The sequence below is a fragment of the Clupea harengus genome, chromosome 9 (genome assembly GCF_900700415.2).
Source record: "Clupea harengus chromosome 9, Ch_v2.0.2, whole genome shotgun sequence".
NCBI classification, from domain to species: Eukaryota; Metazoa; Chordata; class Actinopteri; order Clupeiformes; family Clupeidae; genus Clupea; species Clupea harengus.
The window spans coordinates 29,697,072-29,719,685 of record NC_045160.1 but is presented as its reverse complement, the minus strand read 5'-3'; the positions used below and the strand labels follow the sequence as shown (position 1 = coordinate 29,719,685).

Sequence of the window (22,614 nt, the reverse complement as noted above, 5' to 3'; positions counted from 1 at the left end):
AGAGATGGGTGAAGCACTAGTGTGTTTACTTAAACACAATAATGTATTTTGTTCATCCGTTTCAATTTCAGCTAGAGCGCAACATAGCCAAGAGAAAATTATCCAAGATAATCATCATGAAAGAAATGAAATGAAATAAAGATGATGTGAGGGTTGGGGAGGCTAGAGAGGGGCAAAATGGATGGTGCGACAATTTGTATTAGTTAGCTTAAATTTTAATAGACAGGGTTCTTTTGAATATATGCCTGCTCTTACAAAAAGAGGCACACACACAAATGAACAAATTATTCAAAAATGCAATCTTTTTGGATTAAATAATTTGAACAAGATCACAAATTTCTGATGTAAATGCAGTAAACTGAGCTTGTGTGTGTGTGTGTGTGTGTGTAGTATACTGTGTGTGTGTGTGTGTGTAGTATAGTGTGTGTGTGTGGTGACCAGTGTGATCCTCCTTCTCCTTGTGCGAACATATTATGAGAGGGTCATGTTGTGTTAACAGCGTCCAGCAGGGGGTGTCAGGCACAGAGTCCAGGAGGACAGACGAGACAAAGAGGGACTCTGCTGCAGAACACAGGTGAGATCATGGATGATATTCTGTCAGGCAGTCACCATTTGTCTGAAACCTGGATCTTGGTATGTGTTCTGTTCTATGTTTTATTCCCAGTGCCTTTTCTGAACTGTCCGTTAACATCCTGTAGTTATGATGTTATTTATTCTATTCATTTAATGAGTGAAATGAACTCCACTGGCAGTCAGTGTCTACAACTTCTCTGTGCTCAAAGTGTGTGTGTGTGTGTGTGTGTGTGTGTGTGTGTGTGTGTGTGTGTGTGGTTATGTACTTGAGTGCAGCTCAAAGTGCTTTGCAGATCCAAGGAATAGACAATAGTAATGGGTAAACCACACAATAATACTAAACATAGATAGATCACTCAGTCCTAGGAATAGACAATAGTAATGATAAAATAGTCAGGTAGTGTATGATGAAATAGTCAGGTAGTGTATGATGAAATAGTCAGGCAGTGTATGATGAAATAGTCAGGTAGTGTATGATGAAATAGTCAGGGAGTGTATGATGACAATGACTCTTCATGTCATGTCTTTATTTTTTGCACCAGATTATGGCGAGGAGTATTGATAAGTAGTAGCAGTAGCAATATCAATAAAATAGTCAGGGAGTAAAAATCGGGTAAACTCCTGATGATTCCCTAGAGGCTAAAAGTGTACAAATGAGTTGGGAGACAGCCTTAATAGTCATTCAGTGGTTGAGAATAGTACTCTAGGGTGCCTTAATAGTCGGTCAGTGGTTGTGAATATTACTCTAGGGTGCCTTAATAGTCGGTCAGTGGTTGTGAATATTACTCTAGGGTGCCTTAAAGTGGCATTATGCAGTAATTGTACTTCAGGATTAGGGTTAGGATAAGCAGTTTTACCTTAAAATAACAGCTTTAAAAAAATTGGGGCACTACAATTACTTTTAATACGGAGAATTGCCTCCGTGCCATTGCCATACCAGGGTCCTTAGGCATATTACTGCTAAATGTAGGTTTGCCTGAAGCCGCCCGGTTTCTACTGTCTGCAGAACTAGTAAGTAGCTTATTTGCCGTCTTGCTTTGTCTTGTGTTGCACTTGCTTGATGTTTGACTGTGTTAGGACAGTTGTTGACTAACTAGTTTGTCATAATGTCAAAGTCAGCACATTTCAAGAGATTTTGTTAGTTTTAGCCGCTAGCATATAGTTAGCGATTAGCAATTGATCCGTTATGCTACCTTAATAGTCTGTCAGTGGTTGTGAATATTACTCTAGGGTGCCTTAATAGTCGGTCAGTGGTTGTGAATATTACTCTAGGGTGCCTTAATAGTCGGTCAGTGGTTGTGAATATTACTCTAGGGTGCCTTAATAGTCGGTCAGTGGTTGTGAATATTACTCTAGGGTGCCTTAATAGTCGGTCAGTGATTGTGAATATTACTCTTGGGTGCCTTAATAGTCACTCAGTGGTTGTGAATAGTACTCTAGGTGCCTTAATAGTCGATCAGTGGTTGAAATACGCTCCTTCAAGATGCCATGGTGGATATCAAGTTTAGTTTTTCTCCATGCTCGCTCAGCTGTCGCACACAATCTCTTAAGATCATGGATAGTACTGAACTGTGAGCCTAGTTTTCCTCCATTTTCTTTCAGCTGCCCGACAGATTCTCTTACTCTCATTAACATTGTTATTATTTAACCAAGGAGAGATTCTGTTATTTTACCTCTTTTTAGTCTTTAGTGGAGCAACAGAATCTAAAGCAGATGACAAGGTATTGCTGAAATCCTCAACCATGTCATTTAAGGAGCAGTCATAACTGTATGGCTCATACGATCTCATTATATTAGTGCAATTTGCTTCAGCCTTACCATCTATGAATCGCTTTTGAACCAAACATTCCCTTTTAGTCTTTGTTAAGATTAGGTTGGCAGCAAAAAACACACAGTGATGGTCAGAGATAGGTAGTTCACATACTGAAACATTATCAATGTTTAACAAATGAATAACAAACGAACAATCATCATCCAGTTATATGAAATGAATTAAAATGTTCATAAATCCAGGCTCAGTTTGCCGAAAGAATCAGGCAGCTAGCTTGCCTACCAGACAACCAGCCCGTTACCACATGCACATTGAGGAGGCTGTAGAGGGGCAAAATGAAGATGATGTGAGGGTTGAGGAGGCTAGAGAGGGGCACAATGAGAGAGTATCAGTATCAATAAACTCCTGATTTCTATAGGTAGAAATACGCTCCTTCAAGATGCCATGGTGGATCTCTAGTTTAGTTTTTCTCCATGCTCGCTCAGCTGTCGTACACAATCTCTTAAGATCATGGATATTACTATCTACCCATGGTGATGTTTTATCATGAGATATAATTTTGACCTTAGCTGGTGCAATGCTGTCCGTTGTGTTTCTATGATGATGTTTATCTGTAAATGTTGTTGTTTGTCTGTTCTTGATCTAGATGGACACCAGAGGAGGCAAAACTCAGATCCACTCTGAAGAGGAAGTTTCAGCATCTGATTGAAGGCGTCCCAAATCAGGGAGACACCAGACCCCTCCATAAGATCTACACAGAGCTCTACATCACAAAGGGGGGAAGAGGAGAGGTCAATGATGAACATGAGGTCAGACAGATAGAGAGAGCATCCTGGAGAGAAGCAGCACGAGGCAGACCAATCAAATGCAGTGACCTCTTTGAACCCTTATATGCACCATATGAAAATGTTGAAGGTGACAGCAGGAGAAAAGGGTGGGCTGCACCATTCAAATACATCAGAGACATCTTTAAACCCTCACGCAGACAACGCAAACCCACAAACACACACACACCCATCAGAAGAGTGCTGACAAAGGGAGTGGCTGGCATTGGAAAAACAGTCTCTGTGCAGAAGTTCATTCTTGACTGGGCTGAAGGAAAAGCCAATCAGGATGTCCACTTCATATTTCCTCTCCCCTTCCGAGAGCTGAACCTGATGAAGGAGAAAAAACTCAGTCTGGTGGAGCTTATTCAGCACTTTTTCCCTGAAATTCAAGGTCCAAGGATCTTCACCGGTTCAGAGCACAGAGTCATGTTCATCTTTGATGGTCTGGATGAGTGTCAACATCCTCTAGATTTCAACTCCAACACAAGGTGTTGTGATGTAACAGAGCCAGCCTCAGTGGACGTGCTGCTGACAAACCTCATCAAGGGGAATCTGCTTCCCTCTGCTTTCCTCTGGATCACCACCCGACCAGCAGCAGCCAATCTGATCCCACCTGAGTGTGTGGACCAGGTGACAGAAATAAGGGGATTCAATGACCCAGAGAAAGAGGAGTACTTCAGGAAGAGAATCAGTGATGAGAATCTGGCTAACAGAACCATCACACACCTGAAGTCATCCAGGAGCCTCTACATCATGTGCCACATTCCAGTCTTCTGCTGGATTGCCGCCATTGTTGTGGAGAGAATGTTGAGTGAAACAGGGAGAGGAGAGATTCCCAGGACTCTGACTCAAATGTACACACACTTCCTGATCGTCCAGACAAGCACCAAAAAAGAAAAGTACACAGAGAGAACAGAGACAGACGAAGAGATGATTTTCAAACTGGGGAAACTGGCTTTCCAACAGCTGGAGAAGGGCAATCTGATCTTCTATGAGGAAGACCTGAGAGAGTGTGGCATTGATGTCACAGAAGCATCAGTGTACTCAGGAGTGTGTACTCAGATCTTCAGAGAGGAGTCTGGGCTGTACCAGGGGAAGGTGTTCAGCTTTGTGCATCTGAGCATTCAGGAGTTTCTTGCAGCTTTATATGTGTTCCTCTGCTTCAGCAACAGAGAGAGAAACATGCCTGACCAACAGCAAACCTCTCAACTCTCTGCTCTGTTCAGAGCTGCAACACTTCATGACCTACACAAGACTGCAGTGGATCTGGCCTTACAGAGTGAGAACGGACACCTGGACCTTTTCCTCCGCTTCCTTCTGGGCCTCTCGCTGGAGTCCAATCAGAATCTCCTAAGGCACCTACTGCCACAGATAAGAAGCCAATCACAGAGCTCAGAGCAAACAGTCCAGTGTGTTAAACAAATGATCAGAGACCAAGATGATTCAGATGATCAAGATGATTCAGATGATCAAGATGATTCAAACAGAAGGATCAACCTGTTCTACTGTCTGAATGAGCTGAATCACCATGCTGTAGTGGAGCGCATTGACAGGAGCTCACAAACTCTGTATGTAGATGTGCTCTTACCAGGAGAGTGGGAGACTAGGAGATTGACTTTTAAGATTTCAGAAGAGCAGCTGGATGAGTTTGACCTGCAGAAGTACATAAAGACACCAGAGGAGGATCTGACTGAACTCCTCAGTCCAGATGATGTTCTTCAGAGGCTGGTGCCAGTGGTCACATCAGCTCTGTAAGTAAACCTGTAATCTGTGACATTGTGTATGTGTTTATATGTGAGGGTGTGTGTGTGTGTTTGGGTGGGGGGAGGGGTTGGCTGTGATGCATGAAGTAAAGTGTGTGTGTGAGTGAATGTGTGTGTGGCATCCTATTAGGGATGCACGATACCACTTTTTTACAAACCGATACGAGTACGAGTATTTTTATTTGTGTACTTGCCGATACCGAGTACCGATACCGATACTTCTTAGATTTGGTCTCCATGAAAGTGCAATTAATTTGGAGGCAGATTTTATTTTATCCTCTGCAGATTATGTCAAGCCTATAGTACAAAATTAACAGAAGGCTATCCCAAGCCAAAAATAAACAGAGCTTTCTGGTTTTAACACACAAAAAAAGCCTTCAAACAGACAATATAATCACATTAGACAAAATGCAAATATAACCAGATAAAGGCAATTCAATTTGCTGCATAGTTAACAACACAGTCTGCTTAACAAAAAGTGAACAGAACTATTACTGGATTAGCACAAGAGCACATTTCAGTTACAAAAGGATCAGAAGAATCTCCTGCTCAAGTACACAAACAATCACTTAACCTATGTGGCACAGTCTTTCTCTCTACCTCTCTCTCTCTGTTTGTGCGTGCGCGTTTTTTTCTTTTGCAAGACGTCAGTTAAGATTGGTTGCTTCGGTCTTGCGCCACTAGCATCAGTGAACTCTGTGTACTTAGCACTATGGTGCGTCTTCAGATGTTTAATCAAATTGCTTGTGTTAAACAGAGTACTTTCCTTTCCGCCCCTCGACACCGTAGCAGTGCAGATCTTACACTGTGCCTTACTCCTGTCGTCGTCATTTATCTTAAAATGAGCCCAAATCGCCGTTAAGGCAGCACAACGGAATTGCTAGTCGCTAACGAGATGCTAGCAAATACTTTGACACTATGACAAACTTTCCTAACACAGTCAAACATCAAGCAAATGCAACACAAGACGGCAAATAAGCTACTTACTAGTCTGGCAGAGAATGGTAGGACAGGTAGGACAATAAATCACATTTTGTGTCAGCATAGCCCGGCCAGTTTGATGCAGTGAAATACTGATGAGTGGTATCGGTGCTTGGTATCGGCAATTCAACAACGAGTACGAGTACGAGTATTTTAACGAAGTATCGGCACCGATACTGGTATCGGTATCGGTGCATCCCTACATCCTATGTGAAATATGGAGTGTGTGTGTGTGTGTCTGTTGAACACCATGACAGATGAAATCCAAGTGTGTTTCTCACCATTTCATGTGTGCTGGAGTAAGGTTTGTGTGTGTGTGTGTGTGTGTGTGTGTGTGTGGTGCACCCGTTGACGTTAGAGTGTGTGTGTGTGTGTGTGTATTGCACCCTTTGATGCTTGTGTGTGTGTGTGTGTGTGTGGTGCACTGCACTACACTATGCTGATACATCATATTACACTACACTATGCTGATACATCATTTTACACTACACTACACTATGCTGATACATCATATTACACTACACTACACTATGCTGATACATCATATTACACTACACTACACTATGCTGATACATCATATTACACTACACTACACTATGCTGATGCATCATATTACACTACACTACACTACACTATGCTGATACATCATATTACACTACACTACACTATGCTGATACATCATATTACACTACACTACACTATGCTGATGCATCATATTACACTACACTACACTATGCTGATACATCATATTACACTACACTACACTATGCTGATACATCATATTACACTACACTATGCTGATACACCATCATATTACACTATACTACACTATGCTGATACATCATATTACACTACACTACACTATGCTGATAGATCATATTACACTACACTACACTACGCTGATACATAATATTACACTACACTACATCATAATCCTTTATTTACTCTCGTAACCTCATATCCAGCCACGCTGCTAACTTCTTTGTTGGAGCAAAGTTGTAAAGTAGCCATATGTTGTGAACATTCATTTAAGTGATCTTTTCCTTTGCTATTTTCCACCTCCTGTTGCATATATAAGATACACTATGCTATACAAAATACACACACAATAATCAAGTTAAACTGGCTTTAGTTACTTATCTTACAAAGTGAAGACCATTGCATGTGTGAGAGCTGTGCATCTCTCTCTGAGTGTGTGAGCTGTGACTTTGTAGTGCCTGTCTGTGTCCTACCCAAAGAAGAACTGGCCTCAGATTTCATGTGAAACTCCACTGTTATTCTGTAATGTAACAGAACTCTATTTTAACTGAAGTTAGTTGCGGTTGCATGATTTAACAAAGGACTCGATGAAATGCTGGTCTGATGGGTAGAGTGTCGGTTATTCTCTGTATTCTATGTAACAGACCTGAAGCACACACAACATGCTACGATGGAGAAAGAGAAGGAGGGATGGTTAGGAGATGTTGTCCATAGTGTAGTGTCTCTTCTGTGTTGGTCTTGTCTTCAAAGGCTGTGATGTTTCCTCAATGTCCCAGCATCACTCCTTGTTCCGTTCTCTCACCACACGTAGCGGTCGGTGTCTCCACACGGCAAACCCACAGCAGAACCTAAGTCAAAACAAGAACTTATATCTCCATACTAAAATCTCTGTGTATCAAGCTGTTTGCATCACCACCCTCCTCTACAGTTGTGAAGCCTGGGTCACTTACAGCCGCCATGTGAAGTCCCTGGAGCATTTTCACATCCGCTGTCTCCAGCGCATGCTAGGAATCACTTGGCATGACCGAGTGCCACACACCGAGATCCTCAGAAGAGCAGGCTGTAAGAGCATTGAGGCCACCATCACCCACTACCAGCTACGATGGCTGGGGCACGTTATAAGGATGCCCCTCAATCGGCTGCCTCACAAAGTGCTGTATGGCCAGCTCTCCCAAGGCCAACGCTCTGCTGGAGGGCAGAAGAAACGCTACAAAGACAAAATAAAAACAGCGCTAAAGAAGTGTAAAATCAGACCTGGAGACCTGGAGGGCCTGGCTGCTGACCGTAACACCTGGCGTCAGATGTGCCAAGACGGGACCAAAGCACTGGAGGAGGACGGGACAGCCAGTAGACAGGAAAGGCAAGAAAGAAGGCATGAAAGAAACACAACCAAGGTTGCCAGTACCACCACTATTACATACGCATGTCCCACCTGCAACAAGACCTGTGGATCCAGGATAGGACTATACAGCCACCATAAAACTCACTGTTGAAAGTCAGAAGTGGACGTCATCATCGGTCTCGATGGACAACTACAAGCAAGCAAGTGTTGAATCCCTAATGCAAACTGGTGAAACTGCTGAGTGTGTGTTTGCATTAGTAGGGGTGTGTGTGTGAGTGTTGTATAGGTCTGTCTGTCTGTCTGTGTGTGTGTGTGTGTGTTGTGTATGTACAGGTGCAGTGTCCTCTGTGTAGTGAAGTCTGGTATGTGTGGAGAACCCTGTGATGGGTCAAGTGTGGTGCCTGTGTGTGTTTGTTGTGTGTGTGTGTGTGTGTGTGTGTGTGTGTGTGTGTGTGTGTGTGTGTTATACAGTCTAATGACTGAGGTACGGTGTCTGTGTTTGGGTCACCCTGCAATGAATGTGTGTGTATTTGTTTGTGGGTCTGTGAAATTACTGAGGTGCGTGTGTGTGTGTGTGTGTGTGTGTGTGTGTGTGTGTTTGGATGCCACTGCAATGAATGTGTGTGTGTGTGTGTGTGTTTGGGTCCCACTGCAATGAGTGTGTGTGTGTGTGATCTACAGTAATTAGTGAGGTACTGTCTGTGTTTTTGGGTCACCCTGCAATGAGTGAGGAACGGGGTGTGTGTGCCTGTACTGCTGTGTGTGTGCATGTGTGCATGTGTGCGTGGCACACGTTTTGTTTGTTTGTGTTTGTGTATTGCAGGGTCCTCTGTGGAGTGAAGTCTCTGAGTGAGAACCCTGTGATGGGTCAAGTGTGTGTCTGTGTGTGTTTGTATGCTTGTGTATATTTTGGTCACCCTGCAGTGAATGTGATGGTGTGTTTGATGCAGTGTAATTTCTGAGGTACTGTGTGTGTGTGATACAGTGTAATGAGTGAGGAACGGGGTGTGTGTGCCTGTACTGCTCTCTCTCTCTGTGTTTGTTTGTGATACAGTGTAATGAGTGAGGAACGGGGTGTGTGTGTGTGTGTGTGTGACAGGGTAATTCTTGAGGTACTGTCTGTGTAGGTTGTGTCACCCTGCAATGAGTGTGTGTGATACAGTGTAATGAGTGAGGAACGGGGTGTGTGTGCCTGTACTGCTCTGTGTGTGTGTGGTGTGTGTGTTGTTCATTGTGCTGAGGAAGTATGGTATGTGTGTGTAATAATCAGATGTGTCATTATGTTTCTCCCAGGCTGGGTGGTTGTTCCCTCACAGAGAAGAGCTGTGCTGCTTTAGCATCAGCTGCCAGATCAACCTCCTGCAGTTTGAAGCAGCTGAACCTATCTAGCAATAAGATTCATGATGCAGGAGTTCAGCATCTCTCAGACCTCCTCAAGAATCCCCACTGCAAACTAGAGATACTAAAGTGAGTGTTAACACACAACAACATACCTGTGTGTGTGTGTGTGTGTGTGCATATGTGCGTGGCACATGTTTTGTTTGTTTGTGTTTGTGTATGCAGTGTCCTCTGTGGAGTGAAGTCTCTGAGTGAGAACCCTGTGATGGGTCAAGTGTGTGTGGATGTGTGTGTGTGTGTGTGTGTGTGTGTGTTTGTATGCTTGTGTATATTCTGGTCACCCTGCAGTGAATGTGTTGGTGTGTTTGATGCAGTGTCATTTCTGAGGTACTGTGTGTGCGTGCGCGTGTGTGTGATACAGTGTAATGAGTGAGGAACGAGGGGTGTGTGTGCCTGTCCTGCTCTGTGTGTGTGTGTGTGTGTGTGTGTGTGTGTGTGTGTGTGTGATCCAGGGTAATTACTGAGGTACTGTCTGTGTAGGTTTGTGTCACTCTGCAATGACTGTGACTCTGTGTGTCTGTGTGTATGTGATACAGTGTAATGAGTGAGGAACGGTGTGTGTGTGTGTGTGTGTGATCCAGGGTAATTACTGAGTTTCTGTCTGTGTAGGTTGTGTCACCCTGCAATGAGTGTGTGTGTGTGATACAGTGTAATGAGTGAGGGACGGGGTGTGTGTTTGTGTGTGTGTGATCCAGGGTATTTCTTGAGGTGCTGTGTGTGTAGGTTGTGTCACCCTGCAATGAGTGTGTGTGTGCGTGATACAGTGTAATGTGTGAGGAACGGGGTGAGTGTGCCTGTACTGCTGTGTGTGTGTATGTCTGTGTTGATGAAGTATGGTGTGTGAGTGTAATAATCAGATGTGTCATTATGTTTCTCCCAGGCTGGGTCTGTGTTCCCTCACAGAGAAGAGCTGTGCTGCTTTAGCATCAGCTGCCAGATCAACCTCCTTCAGTTTGAAGCAGCTGGACCTATCTGACAATAAGATTCATGATGCAGGAGTTCAACATCTCTCAGACCTCCTCACGAATCCACACTGCAAACTAAAGAAACTAGAGTGAGTGTTAACACACAACAACATACCTGTGTGTGTGTGTGTTTGTATGCTTGTGTATATTCTGGTCACCCTGCAGTGAATGTGTTGGTGTGTTTGTCTGTGATCCAGGATAATTAATGAGTTACTGTCTGTGTAGGTTTGGGTCACCCTGCAATGAGTGTGTGTGTGTGATACAGTGTAATGAGTGAGGAATGGGGTGTGTGTGCCTGTTCTGCTGTGTGTGTGTGTGTGTGTGTGTGTGTTTGTGTGTATATGTGATACAGTGTGATGAGTGAGGAACAGGGTGTGTGTGCCTGTCCTGCTGTGTGTGTGTGTGTAAGTGTGTGTGTGTGTGTGATCCAGGATAATTAATGAGTTACTGTCTGTGCAGGTTTGGGTCACCCTGCAATGAGTGTGTGTGTGTGTGTGTGTGTGATACAGTGTAATGAGTGAGGAATGGGGTGTGTGTGCCTGTCCTGCTGTGTGTGTGTGTGTGTGTGATACAGTGTAATGAGTGAGGAACGAGGTGTGTGTGCCTGTACTGCTATGTGTGTGTGTTTGTCTGTGTTGATGAAGTATGGTGTGTGAGTGTAATAATCAGATGTGTCATTATGTTTCTCCCAGGCTGCAGTGGTGTTCCCTCACAGAGAAGAGCTGTGCTGCTTTAGCATCAGCTGCCAGATCAACCTCCTGCAGTTTGAAGCAGCTGAACCTATCTCGCAATGAGATTCATGATGCAGGAGTTCAGCATCTCTCAGACCTCCTCAAGAACCCCCACTGCAAACTGGAAATACTAACGTGAGTGTTAACACACAACAACATACCTGTATGTGTGTGTGTGTGTGTGTGTGTGTGTGTGGCACACATTTTGTTTGTTTGTGTTTGTGTATGCAGTGTCCTCTGTGGAGTGAAGTCTCTGAGTGAGAACCCTGTGATGGGTCAAGTGTGTGTGTGTGTGTGTTTGTATGCTTGTGTATATTCTGGTCACCCTGCAGTGAATGTGTTGGTGTGTTTGATGCAGTGTAATTTCTGAGGTACTGTGTGTGTGTGTGTGTGTGTGTGTGATACAGTGTAATGAGTGAGGAACGAGGGGTGTGTGTGCCTGTCCTGCTCTGTGTGTGTGTGTGTGTGTGTGTGTGTGTGTGTGTGTGTGTGTGTGATCCAGGGTAATTAATGAGTTACTGTCTGTGTAGGTTTGGGTCACCCTGCAATGAGTGTGTGTGTCTGTGTGATACAGTGTAATGAGTGAGGAACGGGGTGTGTGTGCCTGTCCTGCTGTGTGTGTGTGTGTGTGTGTGTGTGTGTGTGTGTGTGTGTGTGTATATGTGATACAGTGTGATGAGTGAGGAATGGGGTGTGTATTCCTGTCCTGCTCTGTGTGTGTGTGTGTGTGTGATACAGTGTAATGACTGAGGAACGGGGTGTGTGTGCCTGTCCTGCTCTGTGTGTGTGTGTGTGATACAGTGTAATGAGTGAGGAACGGGGTGTGTGTGCCTGTACTGCTGTTTTTGTGTGTGTGTGTGTGGTGTGTGTGTGTGTGTGATACAGTGTAATGAGTGAGGAACGGGGTGTGTGTGCCTGTCCTGCTCTGTGTGTGTGTGTGTGTGTGTGTGTGATACAGTGTAATGAGTGAGGAACGGGGTGTGTGTGTCTGTACTGCTGTTTTTGTGTGTGTGTGTGTGGTGTGTGTGTGTGTGTGATACAGTGTAATGAGTGAGGAACGGGGTGTGTGTGCCTGTCCTGCTCTGTGTGTGTGTGTGTGTGTGTGTGTGATACAGTGTAATGAGTGAGGAACGGGTTTGTGTGCCTGTACTGCTATGTGTGTGTGTGGCTGTGTTGATGAAGTATGGTGTGTGAGTGTAATAATCAGATCTGTCATTATGTTTCTCCCAGGCTGCAGTGGTGTGACCTCACTGAGAAGAGCTGTGCTGCTTTAGCATCAGCTGCCAGATCAACCTCCTGCAGTTTGAAGCAGCTGAACCTATCTAGCAATGAGATTCATGATGCAGGAGTTCAACATCTCTCAGACCTCCTCAAGAATCCCCACTGCAAACTAGAGATACTACAGTGAGTGTTAACACACAACAACATACCTGTGTGTGTGTGTGTGTGAGTGTGTGTGTGTGTGCATGTGTGCGTGGCACACGTTTTGTTTGTTTGTGTTTGTGTATGTAATGTCCTCTGTGGAGTGAAGTCTCTGAGTGAGAACCCTGTGATGGGTCAAGTGTGTGTGTGTGTGTGTGTGTGTGTGTGTTTGTATGCTTGTGTATATTTTGGTCACCCTGCAGTGAATGTGTTGGTGTGTTTGATGCAGTGTAATTTCTGAGGTACTGTGTGTGTGTGTGTGTGTGTGTGTGTGTGTGATACAGTGTAATGAGTAAGGTACGCAGGGGTGCAAACTCGTCACCTTTTATCGAAATTCGCCGTTTTTGATCCAAAATAGGTCATTTGTGTGATTCTCATTTGGGGGGTCCTCCAAGTAATCTGCGAACACAAGCTGTCATGAATATTTTTTTCAAGCTTGTTCGTTTGGCCAACCCCATGTCACCATGACAGGCACGCTTTTTATTTTGGGTCTGTTCGAAATGGAAGGTAGCTGCCTCGATGCCGTAATAGACAGGTGTATTACAAGACATGTCTTTCGGGTGAAAGCGTTGGTTTGTTTCGAGCGGCCTTTTTAAGAGGGCATTTACGGTAACGTCTGACGTTGGTACGCTGCAAGAACGTTATACTATCTAACGTAGGCTAACGTGCTAATGTCAGACAGTTGGCTGACAGACGCCTCGCAAATCACATCAACCATTTTTGCTGGTTACAATAACCGTATTATCGGATAGTACAGTGTCTTTTTCTCTGTAACTTTAGAAAAATCTAAGCGTGAAAAACGCCGGAAAATGTACATTTACTTAAAAGACATGGCCGTCAGCCGAGTTTGGTCCGGAGTTTAGCTGCTAAAGTTATCTTCTGTCCTGTCGTTTGAAGCAAACCTTTTAGCTCTGGTATTGGTCTCCCATTTTGTATTTATCTATCCATTTACTGGATTGTAAATCCATTTTTCAGGCTATCGCACGCCCCCTTCATTGAGGCAGAGGTTAGGTTTGCCTCCCCTATGTGCTTTTTCACTGTATGACAGATCAGCAAGACTAAATAGCTTCCTCACATACGTGAAATAAATTACATTACATTACCTATTCTATGGATACAAACGACATATAATAAAAGTGTCTACAAATATTTCAGTGATGACAAACAATGAGAAAGCAAAAGGCATGCGCTCAACCCAGTGTGTGAGGGATTGCACAATCTGAGATGAGGCGCAGCTCGTTGCTGCCTCACCTCGCGAGTCGCCTCTGTTTGAACAGGACATGGTCAAATTCAGTAATAGGAAAAGGTCGAAACCCTGAGGGTGCCTGTGCAACTTTGTATGAACGAGTTCATATTCATGAGTTCATATTCATGAGTTCATATTGACACATATTAACACGAAGAGTTCAGCCAGCGCATGTATTACCTTACCTATTTGTGTGTAAAGAATGCTGATATGAAATATGAAAACAACCAGTAGAAACATCTATGTGTATAATGTTCTTCAAGAACTTAGGATACCCAGCTTGAAAATGTTGCAGAATGCAGTCCAGAAGTAAAATTTGGCACTAAACACAGAGACGTTCCACCAAGACGTCCACACGCACAGGTCGCAGGAGATAGTTCGACAGCTTGTGAACAAACACGTTGCAAGGTGGACGCTAGGGAGACCGCGCCACTACAAAACAGCACCATATTCTAAATTCAGCCATTTGGGAAAACAACTATTATCAAAAAATTACAACAACAAAAAAACCACAAGAAAGTAATACAATTATAGTATTGGCCGCCCCCATTCAATTGGCTGCCCTGTGCAGTCCGCACACCCCACGCTACGCCACTGTGTGTGTGTGTGTGTGTGTGTGTGTGTGTGATACAGTGTAATGAGTGAGGAACGGGGTGTGTGTGCCTGTCCTGCTCTGTGTGTGTGTGTGTGATACAGTGTAATGAGTGAGGACGGGGTGTGTGTGTGTGCCTGTACTGCTCTGTGTGTGTGTGTGTGTGATCCAGGGTTATTACGGAGTTACTGGCTGTAGGTTGTGTCACCCTGCAATGAGTGTGTGTGTGTATGATACAGTGTAATGAGTGAGGAATGGGGGTGGGGGGTGTGTGTGTTGCCTGTACTGGTCAGTGTGTGTGTGAGGCCACTTTTTGTTTGTGTATGCAGTGTCCTCTGTGGAGTGGCATGTGTGGCAAGTCTGGCATGTGTGGAGAATCCTGTGATGGGTCAAGTGTGTGTGTATGTGTATTTTTGTCGCCCTGCAGTGAGTGTGTGTGTGTGAGAGATGAGTGAGGTACTCTGTGTGTGTGTGTGTGTGTGTGTGTGTGTGTGTTTTGGTCAGCCTGCAGTGGGGGTTTGTTGGTGTGTGCTTGACATACAGGGAAATGACTGAGGTAGGGTGTGTGTCTGTGTGTGTGTGTGTGTGTGTCACACCTAGGGTAGAAATGACACAACAGAGCGGACGGAGTAGATTTTTTGAACGATGGGTTCATTGTTGGTTTTGAACGGTGCAATTATCCCATTAACAACACGTTAACAAACTGTCTGCAATAAATCCAACTGACAACGCACGAAGACAACACAACGGATCAGCACAACACGCCGATGCTGGGCCAAGACCAGCGGCTTCTGCAGTGTCTGCTGCAGGTCGAATCTCCTGAAGGAGGAGGAGCCAGAGCTTTTAAGGAGCCAGGTGAACCTGCGTGCCGGGTGCACCCAATTAAGGCTCTTCACCTCCAATCAGCCAAACTGCACACAGAGACCAGAGGGCACAAACAGAGGGTTAGATACATGGCATAGACCGGCACAGGCCAGCCGGCCATCACAGTGTGTGTGTGTGTGTGTGTTTGGTTCCCACTGCAATGAGTGTGTGTGTGTTGCTGTGTGTCATACAATGTACTGAGTGTGGTACAGAGTGTGTATGTGTGTGGGTTTGTGTGTTTTGGTCGCCCATCAGTGAATTTGTGTTGGTGTGTTTGATGCAGTGCAATTTCTGAGGCACAGTGTGTGTCTGTGTTAGAGAGAACCAGGGTAATTAGTGAGGTACTGTCTGTGTGTTTGGGTCACCCTGCAATGAGTGTGCGTTTGTGTATTTGTTGGTGTGTGTGTATGTGTGTTATGCAGTCTAATGACTGAGGTACGGTGTCTGCTTGGGTCACCCTTCAATGAGTGTGTGTATTTGTTGGTGGGTGTGTGAGATACAGTGAAATTACGGAGGTATGGTGTGTGTGTGTGTGTTTGGGTCCCACTGCAATGAGTGTGTGTGTTCACATGTGTGATACAGTGTTCTGAAGGAGGTACAGTCTGTGTGTTTGAGTCACCCTGCAATGAGTGTGTGTGTTATACAGTGTAATGAGTGAGGAACGGGGTGTGTGTGTGTGTTGTTCACTGTGTTGATGAAGTATGGTGTGTGTGTAAGTAAGTAAGACTTTATTTATATAGCACATTTCATACAAGAGTTGCAGTTCAAAGTGCTTTACATAAAATCAATAAAAGCAAGCAGCAAGAGCAATACATGGAGGTAAATAATGATCAATATCGTATCAGAACCTGATGTTCCGATAGGCTTCTTGAATTCCTAAAATCATGATAAAAGGAATAAAAGGAATAAAACCCTTCTGAAATAGTAAAAATAGTAGTGCTGTCAAACGATTAAAATATTTAATCGCGATTAATCGCATTTATGTCATAGTTAACTCAAAATTAATCGCGATTAATCGCAAATTTGTATCTATTCTAAATGTTCCTTCGTTTATTTATTTTTTCCATCATTTTATTTTTATTTCAATGCCCTTATCAACATGGAAAAGTGGATTGGCTTTCTTTAAGCAAATGTTTTATTTTATTGAAAACCAACATTGCCAAACAGGGCGGTACAAAATAAAATTATAAAGTGCACATTTCAGGTAAACCAGGACTCAGCCTATAGTGCAGTTAAACCATGGCTTAATATTTTCTTTTTTTCAAGTTTGCTGGGAAAATAGCAGTCAGTCCTCTTATTTCAGAAACAATGAACCGTAACAGTTAGTTTACCAATAAAAGGTAAGCCTACTACTTATTTGCTTTCAGCCAGCTGCCTGTTGACATTTTCAGACAACAGTGAAGCTCGCTTCTTTTGCACAACACAACTTTTAAAAGTAAACTTTCCATTCAGAAGCTAATCAAAAAAAAATAAAGAAATAAATACAAATTATTTTTTTAAAAATCGTGTTAATCTCGCGATAAAAAAATTAACGGCGTTAAAATGGGTTTGCGTTAACGCCGTTAATAACGCGTTAAACTGACAGCACTAAAAAATAGTGAAAGTTACAGTTAGTATCAACCCCACAGAAAATTTATAAAATGCTTTGGTAAAAAGATAGGTTTTAAGCTGCTTTTTGAAAGTGTCTAGCGTGTTTGCTTCCCTAATATTAATGGGTAATGTGTTCCATAATTTTGGGGCGTAGTTGACAAAGGCTGCATCGCCAATCTTCTTATGACTGCTTCTGGTGACCTGTAATAGACCTGTATCTGATGATCGCAGTGTTCTGGCTGGTGTGTAGTCAGTAAGAGAGTTAGCAATGTAGCTAGGTCCTAGTCCATTTAGAGCTTTGTATGTGAGGAGTAGGACCTTGAAGTCAATTCTAAAGGTAACAGGAAGCCAGTGTAAAGAAGCTAGGACAGGGCTAATGTGTTCTCTCCTTTTAGTTTCGAGCTGCAGAGTTTTGAATGAGCTGGAGTCTTTCAGTTGTTTTCTTGGGAAGACCAGCAAAAAGTGAATTACAGTAGTCTAGCCGGCTTGATATGAAAGCATGAATTAGCTTCTCGGCATCATTTTGGTTTATGAATGGTCGCACCTTTGCTATGTTCCTGAGGTGAAAGAAAGCTGTTTTGGTGACTTTGTTAATGTGGGAGTTAAAATTCAAATCTGAGTCCAGGATGACACCGAGATGTATCACCTCAGGTTTAATCCAGTGTGTTAAACCTCCTAGAGTCTTGTTTAGCATCTCTCTTTTTGATTTGGGGCCGATAAGTAGGACTTCAGTTTTGTCCTCATTTAATTTTAGAAAGTTATCGTTCATCCATTTTTTTTATTGCCAATAAACAGTTGGTAATGGAGTTTATGGCTGTCGCATCGTTAGGTTCAGCGGATATATACAATTGTGTGTCGTCCGCGTAGCTATGAAAATCTATACTATATTCTTTGATGATGTCACCGAGTGGTAACATATAAAGAGAAAAAAGTAATGGACCTAAGCAGCTCTCTTGTGCAACCCCATAGCAGCTTTCATGTTTCTCAGACATATGGTCTCCTAGACTAACATAAAACTTCCTTCCTCTGATATATGTTTTGATCCAGTTCAATACACAGTCAGATAACCCAATAAGCTTTTCAAGTCTATTGATTAAGATGTCGTGATCAATGGTATCAAAAGCCGCACTAAGATCTAACAGGATAAGTATAGAGACTTTATTTGCATCAGAGTTTAGTCTGAGGTCGCTAATTATTTTGGTAAGAGCGGTTTCAGTACTGTGATATTTTCTGAAACCTGACTGAAAGACTTCCAAGATGTTATTTTCTTCGAGAAAGTATTAGTCCAATTAAAATCCTATCTTTTCCAGTACTTTACTAATAAATGGAAGATTTGATATCGGTCTATAGTTTGCTAGTGTCCTGGTATCCAGTTTGGGTTTCTTTAATAGGGGCTTTACAACAGCTGTTTTGAAGGGATCTGGGAAAATGCCAGTTCTAAGGGATGTGTTTATAATGTCTAGGACCGGACCTGAGACACTGTCAAACACTCGCTTAAAGAATGTGGTGGGAATAGGATCAATATCTAAGGTTGTAGAGTTACATTCAATGACGGTTTTGGAAAGTTCACTTAGTGTGATACATGTAAAAGTGCTCATGGTTACGTTGCAAGATCTACTGATGTCAATTTCACCTCCAGTAGTAGTGATACTAGCTCTGATCGAAGTTATTTTGTTCTTGAAGAACAGAGCAAGCTCTTCACATTTAGCTGCTGAGGATAGTGGGGGGGGGGCAGGGACAGTGTTTAGAAGCCGGTCGATGGTAGAGAAAAGAACTCTGGAATTTCCGGCATTTTCTGTAATAATGTTGGAAAAATAATCTTTCCTTGCTAGACGGATGGTTTTGTTATAGGTCCTTAGTGCATCTTTGTAGATATCGTGGTGGATAGTGGTCTTTTTCTCCATTTTCTCTCTGCTACGCGACATTTTCTTTTTTTTTCACTAACATTTTTATTTCTCAGCCATGGGGAGGTCCTGCTTGTAAACTTCTTTTTTTTGTTTTAATTGGGGCTACAGAGTCTAACACAGATGATAGTGCATCATTGAGGTTCTCTACCATTTCATTCAGAGAGCAGTCATGACTAGTTGGCTCATATAGAGCAATCTGCTCAGAAAATCTCACTGTAGCTTCATCGTCTAGATGTCTTTTATGGACTAAAAATTATTTTGTGGTTTTCGTTAAGATGATTTCCACATCAAAAAGTATACAATGATGGTCAGAGAGGGGTAGATCCGTTATTGAAATATTGTTGATGTTTAGTCCAGTTGTTATTACTAGATGTTGTGGTGTTGTTTCGGAAGACATTAACACACACGAAGCATAAGGAACAGAGAGCGTAGTTTACTCAGTCTCTTAACTTCATACAGTACATTCAACACAACCCTTCCGCTAGTACTAGCGCCCCTAGTGTCTGTACTTGCAAGTGCATATAATACAATACTACAACAGTGAATGCATAGAACACACACTAGATCTGCCAGTGTGTTTCCGTGCTGGTGTGTTGGATCTGTTATGTGTTGAGTTAGATCGAAACTTAGCTACCGAGCCCCCCTCCTCTGGAACAATCTCCCTGCCTCCATCCGAGATGCAGACACCCTACCTATATTCAAATCAAGACTAAAGATATTCCTCTTTAGTGCATCCTATAGCCACAAGTAATTGCGTCAACAAACCCATCACCTGCTGGGCCAGCCAGTCGGCAAGCATAACTAGACATATCTGAACACACAAGAATAAATAAATAAATTAAAATAAAATAAAAATGTATATCACTGGGCTACAGACAGCGTATGTTGTACCCTGCAACTCTAACAAAGCTTACGACTAAAATCTCCATATGTACCAAACCAAACTAATTGCTAAATGCCAGCATAACATAACTAATGCTAAACCAAACTAAATGCCAAACCAAACTAAATGCTAAATGCCAGCATAGCTAAACACATCTAAACACATGCAATACCCCCCTAATCAACAAGCCCCCCTAATCAACTGTACCCGGAAGATCCCGGGTACAGCACACAGCGCGTTTTGCGACTGTCACCAGCCAACTAAATACTAAATAAAATCCCCATACACCCAGCCAGGCAGCCTCTCTCTCTCTCTCTCCCTCTCCCTCTCCTTTCTTATCACATTGCTAATGCCTATAATAACCCACTCACTCTGTTCTTTTTCTTTCCCTCCTAATCTAGACTATCTTCGCTATGGGACGCTGCTGTAATCTCTCCACCCGGTCTACCTGTAGAAACCCTCGGCCAATTGCACCCACCGCCACCGCACTGCCGTACACTTACTCTACCTCATACCCTATGCTAGCATTTATATACAATATATATATTATTGCCACCATCGACATGTTTCTCTGCTCCTACTCCCCTTAACCCTGTAATAGTAACCATATCAGCACAGTGTATACCCACTAAACTGGTCTTGTCTGTATCATGTATTTACCACCGGATGTCTGTATATATATTATGTACATCTACCAAATGCAGGCTATGTACAACACCTGTTGTTTCCCTTCCCCTTCTGCCACACAACCCTCCCCCATCCCCCCTTCCTATCTCCACCCGGCCGACCTCAAGCAGATGGGTTCCCCCTTATGTGTCGTGGTTCTGCTTAAGGTTCCGTCCTGACTAACAGGGAGTTTTTTCTTGCCCGTGTTGCCATTGTGCTTGCACTAAGGGGGTTTCAGGCTCTGGGCTCTGTAAAGCGCCTAGAGACAATTGTATTGTTATGGCGCTATATAGATAAAATTTAATTGAATTGAATTGAAACTGTCAACGAGATTTAAAAAGTCAATAGTTCTTGGGTCTGCTTTTTTATTTACGTGGATATTTAGGTCTCCATTCAGGACTATTTTGTCATATCTGGTGACACATAGTGAAAATAGTTCAGAGAATTCTTGTATGAATATTGGTGAGTGCTGGGGTGGCCGATATATAATGACAAACAGTACTGATTCGGTTTCGAGCTCTATAGCAAGGTATTCAATTGATGTAAATTCACCTAGTTCAGTGATTTTGAACAACAGTTTAGATGAGAAAATAGCTGCGATTCCTCCACCTCTTTTTGATTTCCTAGAAACTTGGTGGAAGCTGTAATCAGGCGGACACGCTTCTATCAAAGTTGCTGTTGCTGTGTCATCGTTTAGCCAAGTTTCTGTTTCGGGCAAGAATAGAGGAGGTGGTGTGTGTATCCTGATTAACAACCAGTGGTGTGTGGATGCGCAAAAAACATCGTCGGGCTGCTCACCTTACCTCGAACATCTAATGGTCAAGTGCAGACCATTTTATCTGCCCAGGGAATTCTCTGCAGTTGTTTTGGTCGCTGTTTACGTTCCACCCCAAGCTGACACCAATCTGGCTATGGATGAACTGTATGAAATCATCGATCGGCTGGAAACTCAGAAACACCCAGAGGCTACATTCATTGTGGCAGGCGACTTCAACAAATCCAACCTCAGGAAAGTTTTACCGAAGTATCACCAACACGTTAACTTTCCAACTCGAGGTGAAAACATCCTGGATCACGCCTACTCGCCGTACAGTCATGCCTACAAAGCCCGCCCCCGCCCTGCCTTCGGCAAATCGGATCATTCCTCTGTTCTTCATGCTATAGGCAGAAGCTGAAACGTGAAAAGCCTGTGATTCGCAAAATACAGCGCTGGACAGAGCAGTCAGATGAGGCACTATGTGACTGTTTTCAAACAACAGACTGGGGAATTTTTCGGGATGCCGCTGTTAACATCCATGAATACACTGAATTTGTATTAGGCTATATATGTAAGTGCATTGATGACGTTGTACAGCGAATGAACGTCAGAACTTTTCCAAACCAGAAGCCATGGGTGAATGGAGAAGTGTCTTCAGCACTCAAAGCCCGTACAGCAGCCTATCATTCTGGAGACCCATGTGAGTACAAAATAGCCCGATATGAACTCAGAAAAACCATCAAGCTGGCAAAGAGACAGTACAGAGAGAAAGTGGAGTCTTACTACACAGGATCTAACACCAGAGACATGTGGAGTGGGTTGAAGACTATCACTGATTATAAAGGAAAGAGCCATCAAGCAGAGGTCTCTGTTTCTCTTGCAGAAGAGCTGAACACCTTTTATGCTCGATTTGAGTCCCACACCAGGTCAGAGGTACTGCTGGAGCAAGACAGCTGCCCTCTCCAGGTATCTGTGACTGATGTGTGCAAGTCATTCAGGAGAGTGAATGTGCATAAAGCTCCAGGACCTGACAACATCCCTGGCCGTGTTCTCAAGGCCTGTGCTCCTGAACTGGCAGAGGTGTTCAGTGACATCTTTAACCTCTCCCTGTCCCAGTCTGTCGTCCCCAATAGCTTCGAGAGCCACCATCATCCCAGTCCCTAAGAAACCATCAGTGAGCTGTCTCAATGATTACCGCCCTGTCGCACTCACCTCTGTTGTGATGAAATGCTTTGAGAGGTTAGTCAAAGACCACATTACATCCTGCCTGTCACCTGCATTAGACCCAGTCCAGTTTGCATATAGGCCGAACAGGTCTACAGATGATGCTGTGGCTTTGGCCTTGAACGCTGCTCTCTCTCACCTGGATCAGAACAACATGTACGTGTGGATGCTCTTAATCGACTTCAGCTCCGCCTTCAACACCATAGTACCATCCAGGCTCATCATGAAACTACAGGACCTGAACATCAGTCCCTCCATGTGCAGCTGGATATTGAACTTCCTGACAGACAGGCCACAGCCAGTATGGCTAGGTAACATCACCTCAACCAGTCTAACACTCAGCACTGGTGCCC

The 22,614-nt window shown here is 43.5% G+C and overlaps 1 protein-coding gene across 1 annotated transcript; it reads left to right on the top strand.

The window, feature by feature from the left end:
- Positions 1 to 391: 391 nt before the first annotated feature.
- LOC105905769 (protein NLRC3-like) lies at positions 392 to 22,201 on the top strand. The gene is made up of 6 exons (XM_042708642.1): positions 392 to 574; positions 2,991 to 4,922; positions 10,295 to 10,468; positions 11,072 to 11,112; positions 21,175 to 21,408; positions 21,921 to 22,201. The coding sequence occupies exons 1-6, from the start codon at positions 474 to 476 to the stop codon at positions 22,199 to 22,201; spliced, it is 2,763 nt and encodes a 920-aa protein (XP_042564576.1). The 5' UTR covers positions 392 to 473.
- The last annotated feature ends 413 nt before the right edge of the window (positions 22,202 to 22,614 follow it).